The sequence below is a fragment of the Meriones unguiculatus genome, chromosome 3 (assembly GCF_030254825.1).
Source record: "Meriones unguiculatus strain TT.TT164.6M chromosome 3, Bangor_MerUng_6.1, whole genome shotgun sequence".
Lineage (NCBI taxonomy): Eukaryota > Metazoa > Chordata > Mammalia > Rodentia > Muridae > Meriones > Meriones unguiculatus.
The window spans coordinates 9225395-9240557 of NC_083351.1; the positions used below are offsets into that span (position 1 = coordinate 9225395).

General features: G+C 45.3%; 1 protein-coding gene across 5 annotated transcripts in view; it reads left to right on the forward strand.

Annotated features, from left to right (window-relative positions):
* Prdm2 (PR/SET domain 2) overlaps positions 1 to 15163 on the forward strand; it is a 103867-nt gene that overhangs the window by 73983 nt on the left and 14721 nt on the right. For 3 of the 5 annotated variants that reach the window (XM_021650239.2, XM_060379127.1, XM_060379129.1), the window contains one exon: positions 488 to 4880. The exons of 1 other annotated variant lie outside the window; for it this stretch is intronic. In XM_021650239.2, coding sequence (XP_021505914.1) covers positions 488 to 4880 — 4393 coding nt within the window. Of the gene's footprint in view, positions 1 to 487; positions 4881 to 6902; positions 9336 to 15163 lie in introns of those variants that run through there. One more of the 5 variants, XM_060379126.1, reaches the window with a different exon arrangement.

The window sequence follows — 15163 nt, forward strand, 5'->3', positions numbered from 1 at the left end:
ATAGACTTACAAGTGATTGGGGATTGCTGTTTTCTTCAGTGACATGCTCATGATCCATAACAATTAATTAGGCTTCTCAGAGATAGAAAGTTTCTTTACTTGAACAGCTGATTACATCATTCTTGAACAAGTTCCATTCTTCAGTCAAGGATGAGAGGTTTAGCAATTTCTTTGAATCATGAGAAATTGGAATTTATAATGAGTCTCCTTACAGTTTATATGGCTATTCCAGCAAGTTGTAGGGACTACAGTTTTTGTAAACAGAAATGCTTAATACCCTGTGGGCATACTTTCCTGATGTGTCTGGTGTTACCCAGGCCTACGCAATTCCTTTTGTTAAGTGAGTGGAAGGAATTTGCACCCAGATCAATGTCTAAAGGAGCTATTCTTGCTCCGAGCAGCTTCCAGCAGTAGAGTCATATAAGTTGATCACACAGCTGCCAGTGTGCCCTTATCTCTTGTGCTTCTGCTCCTTTATGCTACCTAGGTCCTAAAGAAGAGGACGAGAGGCCTTTGGCTTCTGCACCTGAGCAGCCAGCCCTTCTGCCAGAGGTGGTCAGCCAGGATGCAGTTCCACAGGTGGCCATCCCTCTTCCAGCCTGCGAGCCACAGCCAGAGCCAGATGGGAAGCAAGAAGTTACAGACTGTGAGATCAATGATTTGGAGGAAGAGGAAGAGGAGGATGAGGATGAGGAGTTGGAAGAGGAAGAGGAAGAGGAGTTGGAAGAAGATGGAGAGGAAGAAGCTGACATATCTAACGAAAGCTCTGTGAAAGAGCCAGAAATACGGTGTGAAGAAAAGCCGGAGGATTTATTAGAAGAACCACAGAGTATTTCAAATGAAACTTCTGAAGACTCTCCAGACGTGATCCCTCTTCTCCACATCCCCAGAACTAGAGAGGAGGCCAATGGTGATGTGTTTGAAACATTTATGTTTCCATGTCAACATTGTGAAAGAAAATTTGCAACCAAGCAGGGGCTTGAACGTCACATGCATATCCACATGTCTACAATCAATCATGCTTTCAAGTGCAAGTACTGTGGGAAAGCGTTTGGCACACAGATTAACAGGAGGCGGCATGAGCGTCGCCACGAAGCAGGGTTAAAGAGGAAGCCCAGCGTGACACTACAGCCCTCAGAGGATCCAGATGATGGCAAGGGAGAAAACATCATTTCTAAAGATGACTTGAGTCCACCTCAGCTTGCGCAAGACTCTTTGATATTGAACTCAGAGAAATCCTCACAGGACATAGTAAATTCATCTTTCATGGAAGAGAATGGTGAAGTTAAAGAACTTCATCCATGCAAGTACTGCAAAAAGGTATTTGGAACGCACACCAATATGAGACGACATCAGCGCAGAGTTCACGAACGCCACCTGATTCCCAAAGGCGTCCGGCGAAAAGGAGGACTCTTAGAAGAGCCGCAGCCACCAGCAGAGCAGCCCCCACCCTCCCAGAATGTCTATGTACCAAGCACAGAGCCAGAGGAGGAAGGGGAAACGGATGATGTGTATATCATGGACATTTCGAGCAACATCTCTGAAAACCTAAATTACTATATTGACGGTAAGATTCAGACCAACAACAGCACTAGTAATTGTGATGTGATTGAGATGGAGTCTAATTCTGCACACTTGTATGGCATAGATTGCCTGCTTACTCCGGTAACTGTGGAGATTACTCAAAATATAAAGAACACCCAGATCTCTATAACAGACGATCTTCCTAAGGAGTCTCCCAGCAGCACAAATTGTGAATCCAAGAAACGGAGGACTGCCAGTCCGCCTGTGCTCCCCAAAATTAAAGCTGAGGCAGAGTCTGACCCCACGGCACCCTCATGTTCTTTAAGTCTACCTCTGAGCATATCAACAACAGAGGTGGTATCTTTCCATAAAGAGAAAGGTGTCTATTTGTCTTCAAAACTCAAGCAGCTTCTTCAGACCCAGGACAAGCTGACTCCTGCAGGGATCTCAGCAGCCGAAATTCCTAAGTTAGGCCCTGTGTGTGTTTCTGCTCCCGCATCCATGTTACCTGTGACCTCTAGTAGGTTTAAGAGGCGCACCAGCTCTCCGCCCAGCTCTCCACAGCACAGCCCTGCCCTGCGAGATTTTGGGAAACCAAGTGATGGGAAAGCAGCATGGACAGACACAGTTCTGACTTCCAAGAAACCCAAGTTAGAAAGTCGTAGTGACTCACCAGCCTGGAGTTTGTCTGGGAGAGATGAGAGAGAGAGTGGAAGCCCTCCTTGCTTTGAAGAATACAAAATAACAAAAGAATGGGCAGCCAGTTCCACTTTCGGCAATGTGTGCAACCAACAGCCATTGGATTTATCCAGTGGGGTCAAACAGAAGTCAGAGGGCACAGGCAAGACTCCAGTCCCTTGGGAATCTGTACTGGATCTCAGTGTGCATAAAAAGCCTTGTGATTCTGAAAGCAAGGAATTCAAAGAGAACCATTTGACACAGCCATCCTGTGGTACTGCAAAGAAGAAAAAACCAACCACCTGCATGTTGCAAAAGGTTCTTCTCAATGAGTACAATGGTGTTAGCTTACCTACAGAAACCACAGCAGAGGTGACCAGGAGCCCAAGTCCCTGTAAATCCTTAGATACGCAGCCAGATCCTGAATTTGGTCCTGACTTGAGTTGCTCAGCCCCTGCTGTTGAGTCCCCACCTGAAGTTGTTAACCCTTCATCACCCCCTCTCCAGACAGCCTCCCTGTCTTCGGGTCAGCTGCCTCCTCTCTTGGTCCCTACAGAGCCTTGTTCTCCTCCCCCTTGCCCTCCTGTGTTAACTGTTGCCACTCCACCACCTCCCCTCCTTCCAAATGTCCCTCTCCCCACCCCCTCTTCTGATGCCTCTCCTCAGCAGTGCCCCTCTCCGTTCTCAAATGCCACTGCCCAGTCTCCCCTTCCAATTCTCTCCCCAACAGTGTCCCCCTCACCCTCTCCCATTCCTCCTGTAGAGCCACTCATGTCTGCTGCTTCCCCTGGTCCTCCAACACTTTCTTCCTCTTCCTCCTCTTCCTCTTCTTCCTTCTCTTCCTCTTCATGCTCCTCCACATCCCCGTCACCACCCCCTCTCTCAGCAGTGTCATCTGTGGTTTCCTCTGGGGACAACCTGGAAGCATCTCTCCCCGCAATAACTTTCAAGCAGGAGGAGTCAGAGAATGAAGGTCTGAAACCCAAGGACGAGGCCCTTCCTGCAGGTGAACAGAGTGTGGTCCAGGAAACATTCAGCAAAAACTTTGTTTGCAATGTCTGTGAATCACCTTTTCTTTCCATTAAAGATCTAACCAAACATTTATCTGTTCATGCTGAAGAATGGCCCTTCAAGTGTGAGTTTTGTGTGCAGCTTTTTAAGGGTAAGACTGATCTGTCAGAGCATCGATTTCTGCTTCATGGAGTCGGAAATATTTTTGTGTGTTCTGTATGTAAAAAAGAATTTGCCTTCTTGTGCAATTTACAGCAGCACCAGCGTGATCTCCACCCAGATGAGGTGTGCACACACCACGAGTTTGAAAGTGGAACCTTGAGGCCCCAAAACTTCACAGACCCCAGCAAGGCCCATGTGGAGCTTATGCAGAGTCTGCCAGAAGAGCCTTCAGAAACTTCTAGAGATGAGGAGTTAAATGATTCCTCTGAAGAGCTTTACACAACCATCAAAATAATGGCATCTGGAATAAAGACAAAAGATCCAGATGTTCGTCTCGGTCTCAATCAGCACTACCCGAGCTTTAAACCACCCCCATTTCAGTACCACCATCGAAACCCCATGGGGATTGGGGTGACAGCCACAAACTTCACCACGCACAATATTCCACAGACTTTCACTACTGCCATTCGCTGTACAAAGTGTGGAAAGGGTGTTGATAATATGCCCGAGCTGCATAAACATATCTTGGCGTGTGCATCTGCAAGTGACAAGAAGAGGTACACCCCTAAGAAAAACCCAGTGCCCCTGAAACAAACTGTGCAACCCAAAAACGGAGTGGTAGTTTTAGACAACTCTGGGAAAAATGCCTTCAGACGGATGGGGCAGCCCAAGAGACTGAGCTTCAATGTTGAGCTCAGCAAAATGTCTCCAAATAAGCTCAAGCTAAGCGCATTAAAGAAAAAAAACCAGCTGGTGCAGAAAGCGATCCTTCAGAAGAACAGATCTGCAAAGCAGAGGGCAGACCTGAAGGACACTTCCGAGGCATCTTCTCACATCTGTCCTTACTGTGACAGGGAGTTCACATACATCGGCAGCCTGAATAAGCATGCCGCTTTCAGCTGTCCTAAAAAACCCCTTTCTCCTTCCAAAAGAAAAGTGTCCCATTCATCTAAGAAAGGTAGCCATGCTTCACCTGCTAGCAGTGACAGGAACAATAGCAGTAATCCCCGGAGGCGGACTGCAGATGCAGAGATTAAGATGCAGAGCACACAGGCACCCTTGGGTAAGACCAGAGCTCGGAGCTCAGGCCCTGCCCAACCCTCACTGCCTTCATCATCCTTCAGATCCAGACAGAATGTCAAATTTGCAGCTTCGGTCAAATCCAAAAAAGCAAGCTCTTCATCTTTGAGGAATTCCAGTCCTATAAGAATGGCCAAAATTACTCATGTAGAGGGCAAAAAATCCAAAGCTGTTGCCAAGAGTCATGCTGCTCAGCTCTCAAGCAAATCATCCCGAAGTCTGCAAGTGAGAGTGCAGAAGAGCAAGGCTGTTCTACAAAGCAAGACTGCTCTGGCCAGTAAGAAAAGAACAGACCGGTTCATAGTAAAATCTAGAGAGCGGAGTGGGGGCCCAATCACCAGAAGCCTTCAGCTGGCAGCTGCTGCGGACCTGAGTGAGAGCAGGAGAGAGGACAGCAGTGCCAGGCATGAGCTGAAGGACTTCAGGTAAGCCCAGACCTCGGGGAGGTGAGGACCGCCGGGAGAGCTGTAGCCGGCCTGAAGGATGTTTTTGTTTCCTCGTCCTATAAAATGTTGACACGAGCATTTTAGCAAAGTGGCAATTGCATAATTTGTAGCATACCCTTGCTGCTTTGGCTGCTGTACAGATGAATAAATACATTTTATTTCAGACTTAGTACTCACAAAGTGGTACCATTTCTTTAATTTCTGAGTGGAACGTAAAGTCAATTTCCTGAATGAGAAGATAAGGGTTTCTTAATTCACATCTTGGGCAGTGTTTCAGTGCCGCTTATGTTGGTTCCTGGCCCTTTGTTGCTCCTGAGGGTGAAGTGGGTTCCAAGACCGTTGGCAACCACATTGCACTCTTCTTTCATAGTTTGTGACTTAAGCATAATTACCAGTGTCTAAAACTGTTTATTATTAATGCTTCCATTTGCTAGTATTTGAATTTTAAAAAAGTTGCCACATTGTGTAAAACACCATATATCTTTAAAAATGCCTTATATTCTCCCTCCAGCCCCCTGCCTACAGCCATAGTGCAGTCAGCAGTTGAGGTTCTAATGGGACAGAATGAGCGGTTTAGGCACTGAGATTGCAGGGAGGCAGGGGCTCGTGGCCCTGAGGCTCAGTGCCTTCTCCAGTAACATTTCATTTTAGATCTGAACTGACCTTACTGCCTTATTCCATGTTCTCTCCATATTACAAAGGGTTCTCAGGGACAGAGTGATATGGCCCTACTTCAGTCTGTTACATTGACTTTTCAGGCTGAGTTGATGCACACTTGGAATTCGTGCTTATTCCCAAATAATTAATGTCCACAGGTCAGTGACCATTAGAAGGCATCTCTGCAAATACTTTGATGCCTTCTATGAAGCCTGCCTGGTTCTGGGCTGTCATGGCTGTAATTCTGGGTGTTAGAAGCAAACAGAGTTAGGAACAGCGGTGGAGTGACTTGTTTTGGAGAAGACCTAAGCATTCCATTGTCACTCAGGTAGAGTTCTTGGCACTGTGTGCCTTAAAGCATAGTAAAAGAAAGCACTAGATATTGGGCAACAGCAAAGGCTGTTTTCAGTGGTTTACTGTAGGGCTGAAGGATTGGAATCTTTTTTAAGGTACTTCAAAATATGCCGAGTGTTATTTGCTATTGATCTGGTCATGTTTGGCCATGTGGGTACATAGGCAGCATTGTTGAGTTGGCTCTGGTGACAGAAAGCACTATTTTCAGCCATCAGTGCTCTCTGCTTGTTACTGGCCTCTGTTCTCGAGAATCCCGCACAATCTTAACATTATTGAGCCATCATTTTCATGGGTTACCATGCAGGTGATTGATGCTTTGAATGTGCTCTGTTCAGGTGTTTTCTGAAAGAATTACTGTTTTGTACTGAATCCTGTAGACTTTTCAGGGGTGAGTGTATGAAAATATAAGAGCTGAGTGTGCATGTATAAAATTGACTTGCTTCACTCTTACCTGGTGTTTTAAAGACTGTAAGGCTAAAGTGCCTCCAAATGTGTGTCTCTTCTTTGCTCTAGTAGATTGTAAACTATTTTAATAGTTAACGGAGTTACGTTGCTGGAGTTAAAGTTGACCTAAAAAGCATCGCTTAAAGCTATAGATAATGAAAATATGAGTAGTGCACTCAGTAGCAGAGAGTACAGTGCAATGTCCCTGGTGGCTAATCCTTTTCCTTTGTGAGTCCCTGCCCTTGTGTTGTAGACAGATCTACAGGAGGAGGGGCATCGTCCAAGGCACTTAAACCAAGAGACTGTTACCTTGTAAGTTGTTTTGGACAATTAAAAACCAAACGTCCAATAGGACATCATGTTTGGCTGTCTAGACATAAGAGTGGGCATTTCTGCAGAATGCAAACATAGACAACAGTAGGATTCCTGGCTGCAGGTGTCCTCTAACTCAGGGCTGGTACAGGCCAGGCTGAGCTCTTTTTCAGTGCTTATGTGTTGTATGCTGACAAGGGAGGAATGTTTACTGACAGTGGTCCTCTGCTCCAGTGTTTCTCAGTTGGCTTAGAGGAGACTTCGTGATGCAAGCAGCTCCCATGTGCCATGATTTGCTGTTCTCAGCTCTGCAGAACTTGTGGATTGCAGCAAACCAGGATTGTAAGCCATGTCCAGCATCAGACACTTGCACTTGAAAGCCAGTGTAGGATAGGGTTCTGCAGCTTTTAAGGCCATGTGCCACCAGCCACATGGATGTAGTCAGAACACAGCATTGAGCACAGGACTCCACAGATGATCAGTTGGCCACTTCCTAGATCACCAGCAAGAATATCATTCTGAGGTTAAAAAGCCATATGCTCCAAATGTTTTATTCAAAACAAAACCACAAAAAAAAAAAAAAAAAAAAAAGAAGAAGAAGAAGAAAAGAAAAAGAAAAAAAAAAAAAAAAAAAGCAGGTGAGCCTCTCCCTGAGTGTGAGGCACAGTCTGCCTGGGCCTTCTTGCCGCTGCTTTTGGATCTGTTGCTGAAGACTCCTTTCCAGAGAGGAGAAGCAGACTCTTACCATGTTCTTTCCTGTAATCCAAAGAGCTGTTCTGTCCAAGCAATATTTCCATTTTTCATGACGCCCCAGCTCCTTGTCCAGAAGTCAGAAAGCTAGAGAAGCAGCAGCTCTAGCACAGGTTCCCACCACTTCCTGGTGCTGAGTGAACAAAGTGATCTCTGACACACACAGCCCCCTCTCCCCATCCCAGGGCCCATACCCACTGCAAACTGTGGGTTGGAAACAGCCCTGTTTCGTTAGGGCAGGAATCAAGTTGTTAAAACGATTAGAGACATTCATGTTTCTGTCTGGTGACGTTTGTCTTACAGTCTTTTCACCTTTTTCTTTAACATGGTCAGTTCATACAAGGTTGTGTTGTGTTATCATTTATCTTCAGTTTTTTTTATTTCTTAGGCACTTCTTGTAGAAACACTCCCCCCCAAAACCAACCAACCAAACAAACAAACTTTAAACTTTTCCTGACTAAAAGGTATTGCATGCTCAGCTTAGGATAAGCACTACGGCAAAGGATATGACATCTACCCAGCTTGCGAGACCAGTGGAAGCCGACTCAAAAGCTGTACCATACAGTTGTACCACAGGCTTCTTGCTTTGCTTAGAGTCAAGCATCTGTCTCCTTGGTGGAGCCAGATGTGTGCTGGGCTCTCAGGTGACTGAGATCCAAAGAGAAAGGAGCTGTAAGATGGGCTAGAATGGACTGGCTGCTTCCTCATCATGGAAATGGCCACTCTGAGTGGTTCTTGAGTGGCAGAGAGCAGCAAAGGGAGCAATTGAACTGCACCTTGCAAAGCAAGTAGCTCTTGTTTTTGTATCAGTGGTCCTCATAGTTTCAGGGATGACAGATTGGGTGTGCTTACCTCAGAACACTTGCTTACACACCAGCCCTTGATGCCTTTCTTCCATGTGAATTACACAGAGAGGCATTTAGCTGTTTCCTAGCCCTCTCCCCTTAAAAAAATTTAATCACAAGCAGATTGCCAGCAGAATGCAGAGAAAACCAGATTGGATATGGACTCCTTTTCATGCCTCTGTTAGCATAATGTTTATCCAGCTGTACATTTTCCTCTTATTGTCTGGCACTAGTTTATAGCTATTATATTATGAGATGCTATGTAGCCGTGTATCAGTGCACGGAAAGCATCCAGGCCTGTATGGCTGTTTGTGTCCACATACCAGGTCTCACTCTTCAGTCTCAGTAGATTCAATGCAACAGATTGGCCTCTCCTTCCAAAGCAGGTCAGCACCTCTTCTCCATGAGTGCTGATGCTTCCCCCCCGTATTAATGACTGAGTTGGTGGAAAATGGCTACATCTTATTCATACTGTGTTTTGTACTCAACCTTAAAAGTAATCTACCTCTTCAGATTTGTAGGTTAATACTTGTTTGCTGAATTTGTGCCACATTAACCTTTCACTACCATTCCCATTTTGTTACATCTCTGTTAAGGAGACTTTATGTTGAAATACTGTATAAAGCATTTGTAGCGGTTAAAAAATAAAATATTTAAAATTATTTAAATTGTTTTTGGGTGCCTCAATTGTATTTTGTGATTTATAGCTTACATTTTTGTTTGCATTGTTAATCTGGACAGTGTCTGCTGTACTGAAGTTTGCTGTTAGTTACTTTATTGCTTCTTGTTGCAGAGTGCTATAAAGATTATTCTAATGAAAACATTAAAATTTACAATTTGATACGCAAAAGGGATTGTTCATTGATTTTTAACAAATGTAGCCTTGACAGTTCATTACAGACATACAAGAGCGATGTTTGCTACTTGTCCTGTTAGCATGGATACATCCTCTGCTTGTCAGATGTCTTAAGATTTTTTTCATGTTATTTAAAACACCTGATAACTAGGGAAGAATTGGATGATGCATTCTATATCATTGTAACTAATAAACACTTTGTAAACACTTGTGAAAGGACTGCATTTTGTCCATAAGGGGGAAGCAGGCCACTTGGACCTTGTTTGGTTTATAGTCTGTGTAGTCAATCATTGGCCTGGGACCACTCTCCACCGTGTCTGTGTGACATCAACTGAACTTTGCTAATTGCAATTGACTCCCCTTGAGGGCAGACACTTAGCTGGGTCAAGAAGTGACTTGTGGATTATGAGAAGAGTGTAAAGGACGGAGTTTTTACCTGAGATCTAAGCTGCTTCTGAGCGGCCTGCTGTTTAGTTTGCAGAGTGACTATTGTTCTCCCAAGCAAGAATCAAAGAAGCATGTGTTAAGTTTCTTCCAGGGGCTGTTTTAAAGTGTGGATAGGAGGCAGTTCCTATAGTCTGGCCTAGAGCCCACTGTGTGACCTCCCTGCAGGGACTGCAGGCCTGACAACTTGTCCAGGAATTCACAAGTCTACCTACCAGGTTCCAGGAAACGCTGTGAAAAGGAGGGGAGGGTGATGGAAGTTGGCAGTTTCTTCAGCAGTAGTTCTTGAAAATGTTGTTTACAAATGCATGCAGGTGTACTACAGAGCCATGCCAGGAAGCCAGATTTTGGAGATGCTCTGAGAAAGAGAAGCAGCTTCCATCCCACCCTGTCTGCTTAGCATTTATTCATGAGACCCTTGTGCTTTCCTAGTTTTTGGTGGGTTAGCCATGAGTGAGGGCTGTTGCTACATCTTAGCTTACAGTCTGCAGAAAACAAGGAGTGGACTGTTGCTGGCTCTGCATGCTGTCCCACCCACACTGGTAAAGGACAAGGGGTGCTTCTCCCATTCTTCATGGCATCCCTGGCTCTGACAGGCACTGGAATCTCAGACACATTTGCCAAAGGGAAGAGTTCCGAAGAAGCCATTCCTTCCATGTCCATCTGGTAAAGTAGGAGCTGCTCCATTCTGGTTGCTCTTACCCTTTATGCAGAGTGAAATGTTTTTTTAAACATTAAAAAGTAAGTTACTAGAGTCTCCTGTCCCTTTCACTGTTGGAAGGCACATCATGAGTGATGAGTCCTATGCTGTCTGTTAGAAGCTTGGTTGTGACAAATATTTCCTGGCAAGAATAGTTTCTAGAGTTTTTGAATCTTCAACATGACCCCAGGAAAAAGTGCAGTGCTGCACAATATTAATAACAGCATTCAGGAGGCAGAGGCAGGCAGCCCTCTGAGTTTGAGACTAGAGTACATAGTGAGACCCTGTCCAGGTCCTCCCTCCCCCCCCCCAAAAAAAAAAAAGAAAAGTGGAACTCCTGACCTGTGTGAGCCTATATTTTCCTAGTGGTCTTTCGTCTGGTGTCATACTTAATATTTGGAGTGTTGTCCTCATGTCATAGTCCCCCAAAAAAGCGATGAGAAAGATGTAACCAACTTGATGTTTGAATGTTGATGTCCCAGGAACATAGATGTTCATAATTAAATCAAAATGCTTACTGATATCCAAGCTCATTTTAGACATGCAGCGTTTGATTAGATATTGAGGTTTGCTTTGATTTGATTGATGTCTATAAGAAACTTTATTGAGGGCAGTTTACTTTGAAAATGGATTGGAGGAGGCTGGAGAGATGGCTCAGTGGTTAAGAGCACTGTCTGCTCTTCCAAAGGACCTGAGTTAAATTCCCAGCAACCACATGACAACTCGCAATTGTCTCCAATTCCATGGATTCTGACACCTTCATACCAATGCACAAAGAATTAAAATTTAATAAATTATAAAAGAAAAGAAAATGGATTGGAATACAGGTAGAGGATTCTGGGAATGTACAGGCCACATTTTAGGTGCCCTTAGGACTTGGCTGATGACTAGGGAGAATAGTCCTATCTTTTGGCTTTCCAGATCTGGCAGCCCGTAGCCCTTCTTCCCTGGTGCTAGCCTGAGACTATTACTTGCCCATCTGCTCCCAGTGAAATTTCTGCTGGAGTGCTGTGGTGTATTTGGAAGTGTGGGCAGGCCATTATGAGAGAGACGGATCCCCTCTGGCCTTTCGGACTAGGGCTTCTGCAGTTCATTTGAAGAGCCTTCCCTATAGCCAGCCTTTCATCAGTTTGGACTGTGGGATCCAGGAGTGCTGGGTAGCCCATCTCTTGCTTTAAACATTCTGGCTAATTTCAGCCCACACTTGAGAGTTGGGTGTGTCGCTCCATCATTGGTGATCTGTGGGTTCTTGAACCTCTTGGTACCACATGTAATCCTCAAGAGCATCTTGCAGGACAGGACTGGAGAGCCAGAGCTCTTGAGCTCCGAACCCTGGACTTAAGAGGTGTGTGCACCGGTGGCATGGGCTGGGTGATTGTGCAGACCCTAGATGTAGGCAGGGCCCTTTGAATCCACTTGCTTTATATACCTTGAGCTTTCCTGCCACAGACCTCTGTTTCACACTAGGACCTTAAGTGAACAGTGCTGTGGAATACCAAATAATAGATCCAGACTGAGTGTGAAGACGACATCTGTGTAATAGATCCCAGATAAAAAGCATCCAGTGTTACATGGAAAAAAAAAAAAAACAAAAATGGTTAAAGCTTGGTGTTTGTGAGTGGGTGTGATTAGGGAAGGCATGAACTGCTGTAAACTGTTTGCAGCCTTTGGTGCCTTTGGGACACTGCCTCACAGCTGCTGCCTGTTATTACCTGTTTTGTTTTAGCTCCCTTCCCAGTGCTCTTTTCCTCTCCAGGTAGTAATAGAGTTGATCTTGAGAGCCATCACATTGGATCATCTTTATAGATCTCAGTTTCATTTCTTTTAAAGGCAGAGTATAGGTCCTGATACTTTCTCTATTAAAGACTTGGACTTTAGTAAACAGTATTCTGTGGCTAAGGGACTGCCCTGGGAGGCAGTTCTGCCCCCATCTCCCTCATCCTTCTGTCCTTATTTGGAGTAGACGGTCTATCATCACAGTCTTTCTCAGAGGAAACCGTCGCTTCAGCAACAGTGGGCTGCAGTAGAAACCGAGTTCACTCGTATAAAATCAAGTTGGTTAGCATCACACCCTTTGCTTTTGACAGTGGTTCTTACGTCAGCTAGGGACTGCCATTTGACCACTGCCGTTTGACTGTGTGTTAACCCCAAAGGAAGGCCGGTCTAAGCTCCTCCAACCTCAGCAAACTGCCTTACATACAGACTCAGACCTGCTTTTGTTTACTTGAAGTTTGATTACTTAAAGTTTGTCTTGTGTGGAAGAGTTTTGCCTGTATTTTTGTATGTGCAGTTCATGCCTGCCTGGTGTGCTTCGAATGGCCATGAGCTGTCGTGTAGAGTGTAAGAAGTGTAGAGTGCTTCGAATGGCCATGAGCTGTCGTGTAAGAGTGTCTGTAAGCTTCGTTTACTCTCCGACTAAGTGTGGGAGCTAGAGATGGGGATGGCATTAATCTCACATGACTGCATTAAGTTACTTAATGCAATTCAAAAATCAGATCCAGTTTTGAGCCATGAGAGTCTTGGAAATACTTGTGATTTCTTCCTGCTGGCTTTTGCTGGCTTGATGTCCCTTTCAAGCCCCTGATAGAAAGTGATAGGAAATCCAGGCAGATATCACAAGAAATGTAAACATCTTAGGGAAGACATTAGTGTCCAGCCAACAAGCCAGGACAGAAAGCGGTCTTGAAAGAAGCTGCTTCTTTGGGGGTCCTGTGGCGTTGGCCAGAGGGATACTGTAATGTTATTTAGGGAGCCCTGGAGGCTGGGACTGCAAAGTGCAGGCTTATGTTCTGAGCAGGAAATCTATCAGTATTTAGACAGACATTTACGGTATATACTGGAGTTCTACTTTAATAATCTGTAGAGTTCATCTAAACATAAATTTTAAACAGGACTCACTTCATAGAGACTTAGAATTTCTGGCGCGCGTAAGTTAGCAACAAGAATGTGTGTCAGCCTTTGGATGTAGTCACAGCATTGTTTTAAGAACAGTTTCCATTTAAAGCAGGCAAGTATTTTGCTGAGATGCATTTCAGTATTCCTTACTGGGATTTAGTTTTGTTTTGGTAGCATCCTCTTCTCACTTGGTTTTATAATCAGGTCCAGCCATTGCCAACTCAGCTAGGATGCAGGAACATTTTTAGATGGCTTCTATTTCCATTTGATGGCTGGATGTGTTGAGTCCTGCCCCTAGCTCCCACTAGTCCGAGACATCAGTGTGGACAATCAGGTGTTGGGTTGTATACTGCGTCTTGCTCTGGAGCCAGAGAGCCTTCCTGAGTCCCTGGGCTTAGAGGTGACACCTAGGATAATACCAGACCTGTGAGGAGCAAAAGAGCCACCATTCCCTTACATCACATCTCTTCTGGGTACATAGTGGGACCTCGCGCTGAGCTTTCCTGGGACCTGGAGAGGTAGAATGCTCATGACAGGTAATCCAGAGGGAGAGATGACAGTACTTGAGTCCTGTCCCACACCAGTGTAAAGGGGACCCCACTCCCAGCAGTCTGAACTACAAGCTGCTGTGCTGAGCTACAGCTTGGAGCCACCTAGTTGTTTTAAAGTCACCTCGTTTATCTAACTGTCCCTGATGCAGCTTTACACCTGTGTGGCTGTCCAGAACTCGGTTTTGTTGTAGTGGATTGGAGTTGGAAGAACCAGCTGAACTACTAGGACTCCTCTGGTTCTGTCAGCGCTGCTGGCCAAGCCTGGGCTTCCCGCTTTACAGAGCGAGGCCTCCACGCCTGGTGGCTCTGAGTGTTCATGCAGTTGACACAGGCTCCTGGGAAGGCCTGGTCGTACTGTTAACACCCACTCAGTGTCAGGTACCAAAGTAACATAACCTGGGAAAGTGTCATTGAGGAACTGCCAGGTGACGTTCAGGAACTGGCCCCATGTCAAGTGGGCAGCACATGCTTGAGCAGTCTCAAGGTGATGATCACTGAGGGGCTTTTGGAGGGAGGGGCCTGCTGAAGAAGCCCCTCATGCTGCTTGTCTCTGGTGGAAGAACTGAGCCCATGGTGGCATGGGGATTAAAGTAACTTCTGTGCAGAACTGCTGTTGCTGTGGTCAGTGGAGCACTTACATCCTTTAAAGCTTTTAGAGATGGAGCCCGTTAGAGGCACTGCCAGCCACTGTTGCACTGTGGTGATATTCCAAGCTTTGTGTGACCTGCTTAGGGGAGGGGAGTATTTTGCCGAGTATGAACGGTCGTGCTAATTTCACCTTAAACTGCCGTTTTGTGACTGTGCCAAAGCCCTGGGAAGTTTATGGAAAGTTTCAGATATACAACCATTACCCCTGAGACAATGAAATTAGTTTCCTATAAGTGAGTCCTCACCAGAGTATCCCTCTTAAAAGATACATATTGTTCTTCATGTAGTTTCCTTCCGGTTTTCATTCCACATTCCTCCTGCTTTTACCATCTCTCCTTGGTATACAGTATTGTTCAGTTGTCAGGCTCTTTCAATTGTTTTGTTTTGTGTTTCATCTTTATAATCCTTTAGTGACAGGTAAATCAGGGATAGCTTCAAAGCCTAGGACTCCTGACGTCAGCTGAGGTAGAAGTGAAGATTCTGTGGCTTGTCTGTCCTTTGTATTTTCCTAAGGAGGAAATAGGAACTTGAATCATTACCTGGGCCAGCTTGATGCAGCAGCTTCCCACCCTGTGGTGCCCCAGCACCTGCCCCAGCCCCAGCCCCTACACACAGTGCTTGTGGGATAGTGAAAAGAAATGAAAATTTTAGGGCCGGTTACATAGCATGAGCTATTCCACTTCAATGACCTCCCGATGAAACTCAAGTTTTGGGAGAGAATGTGACTCTTGGAGCTGTTGAAATGATCAATTAAAATCTAGTGAGAGGCAAGGGGCTACCTTGTAGAGCCAGACGGTGAGAAGCCC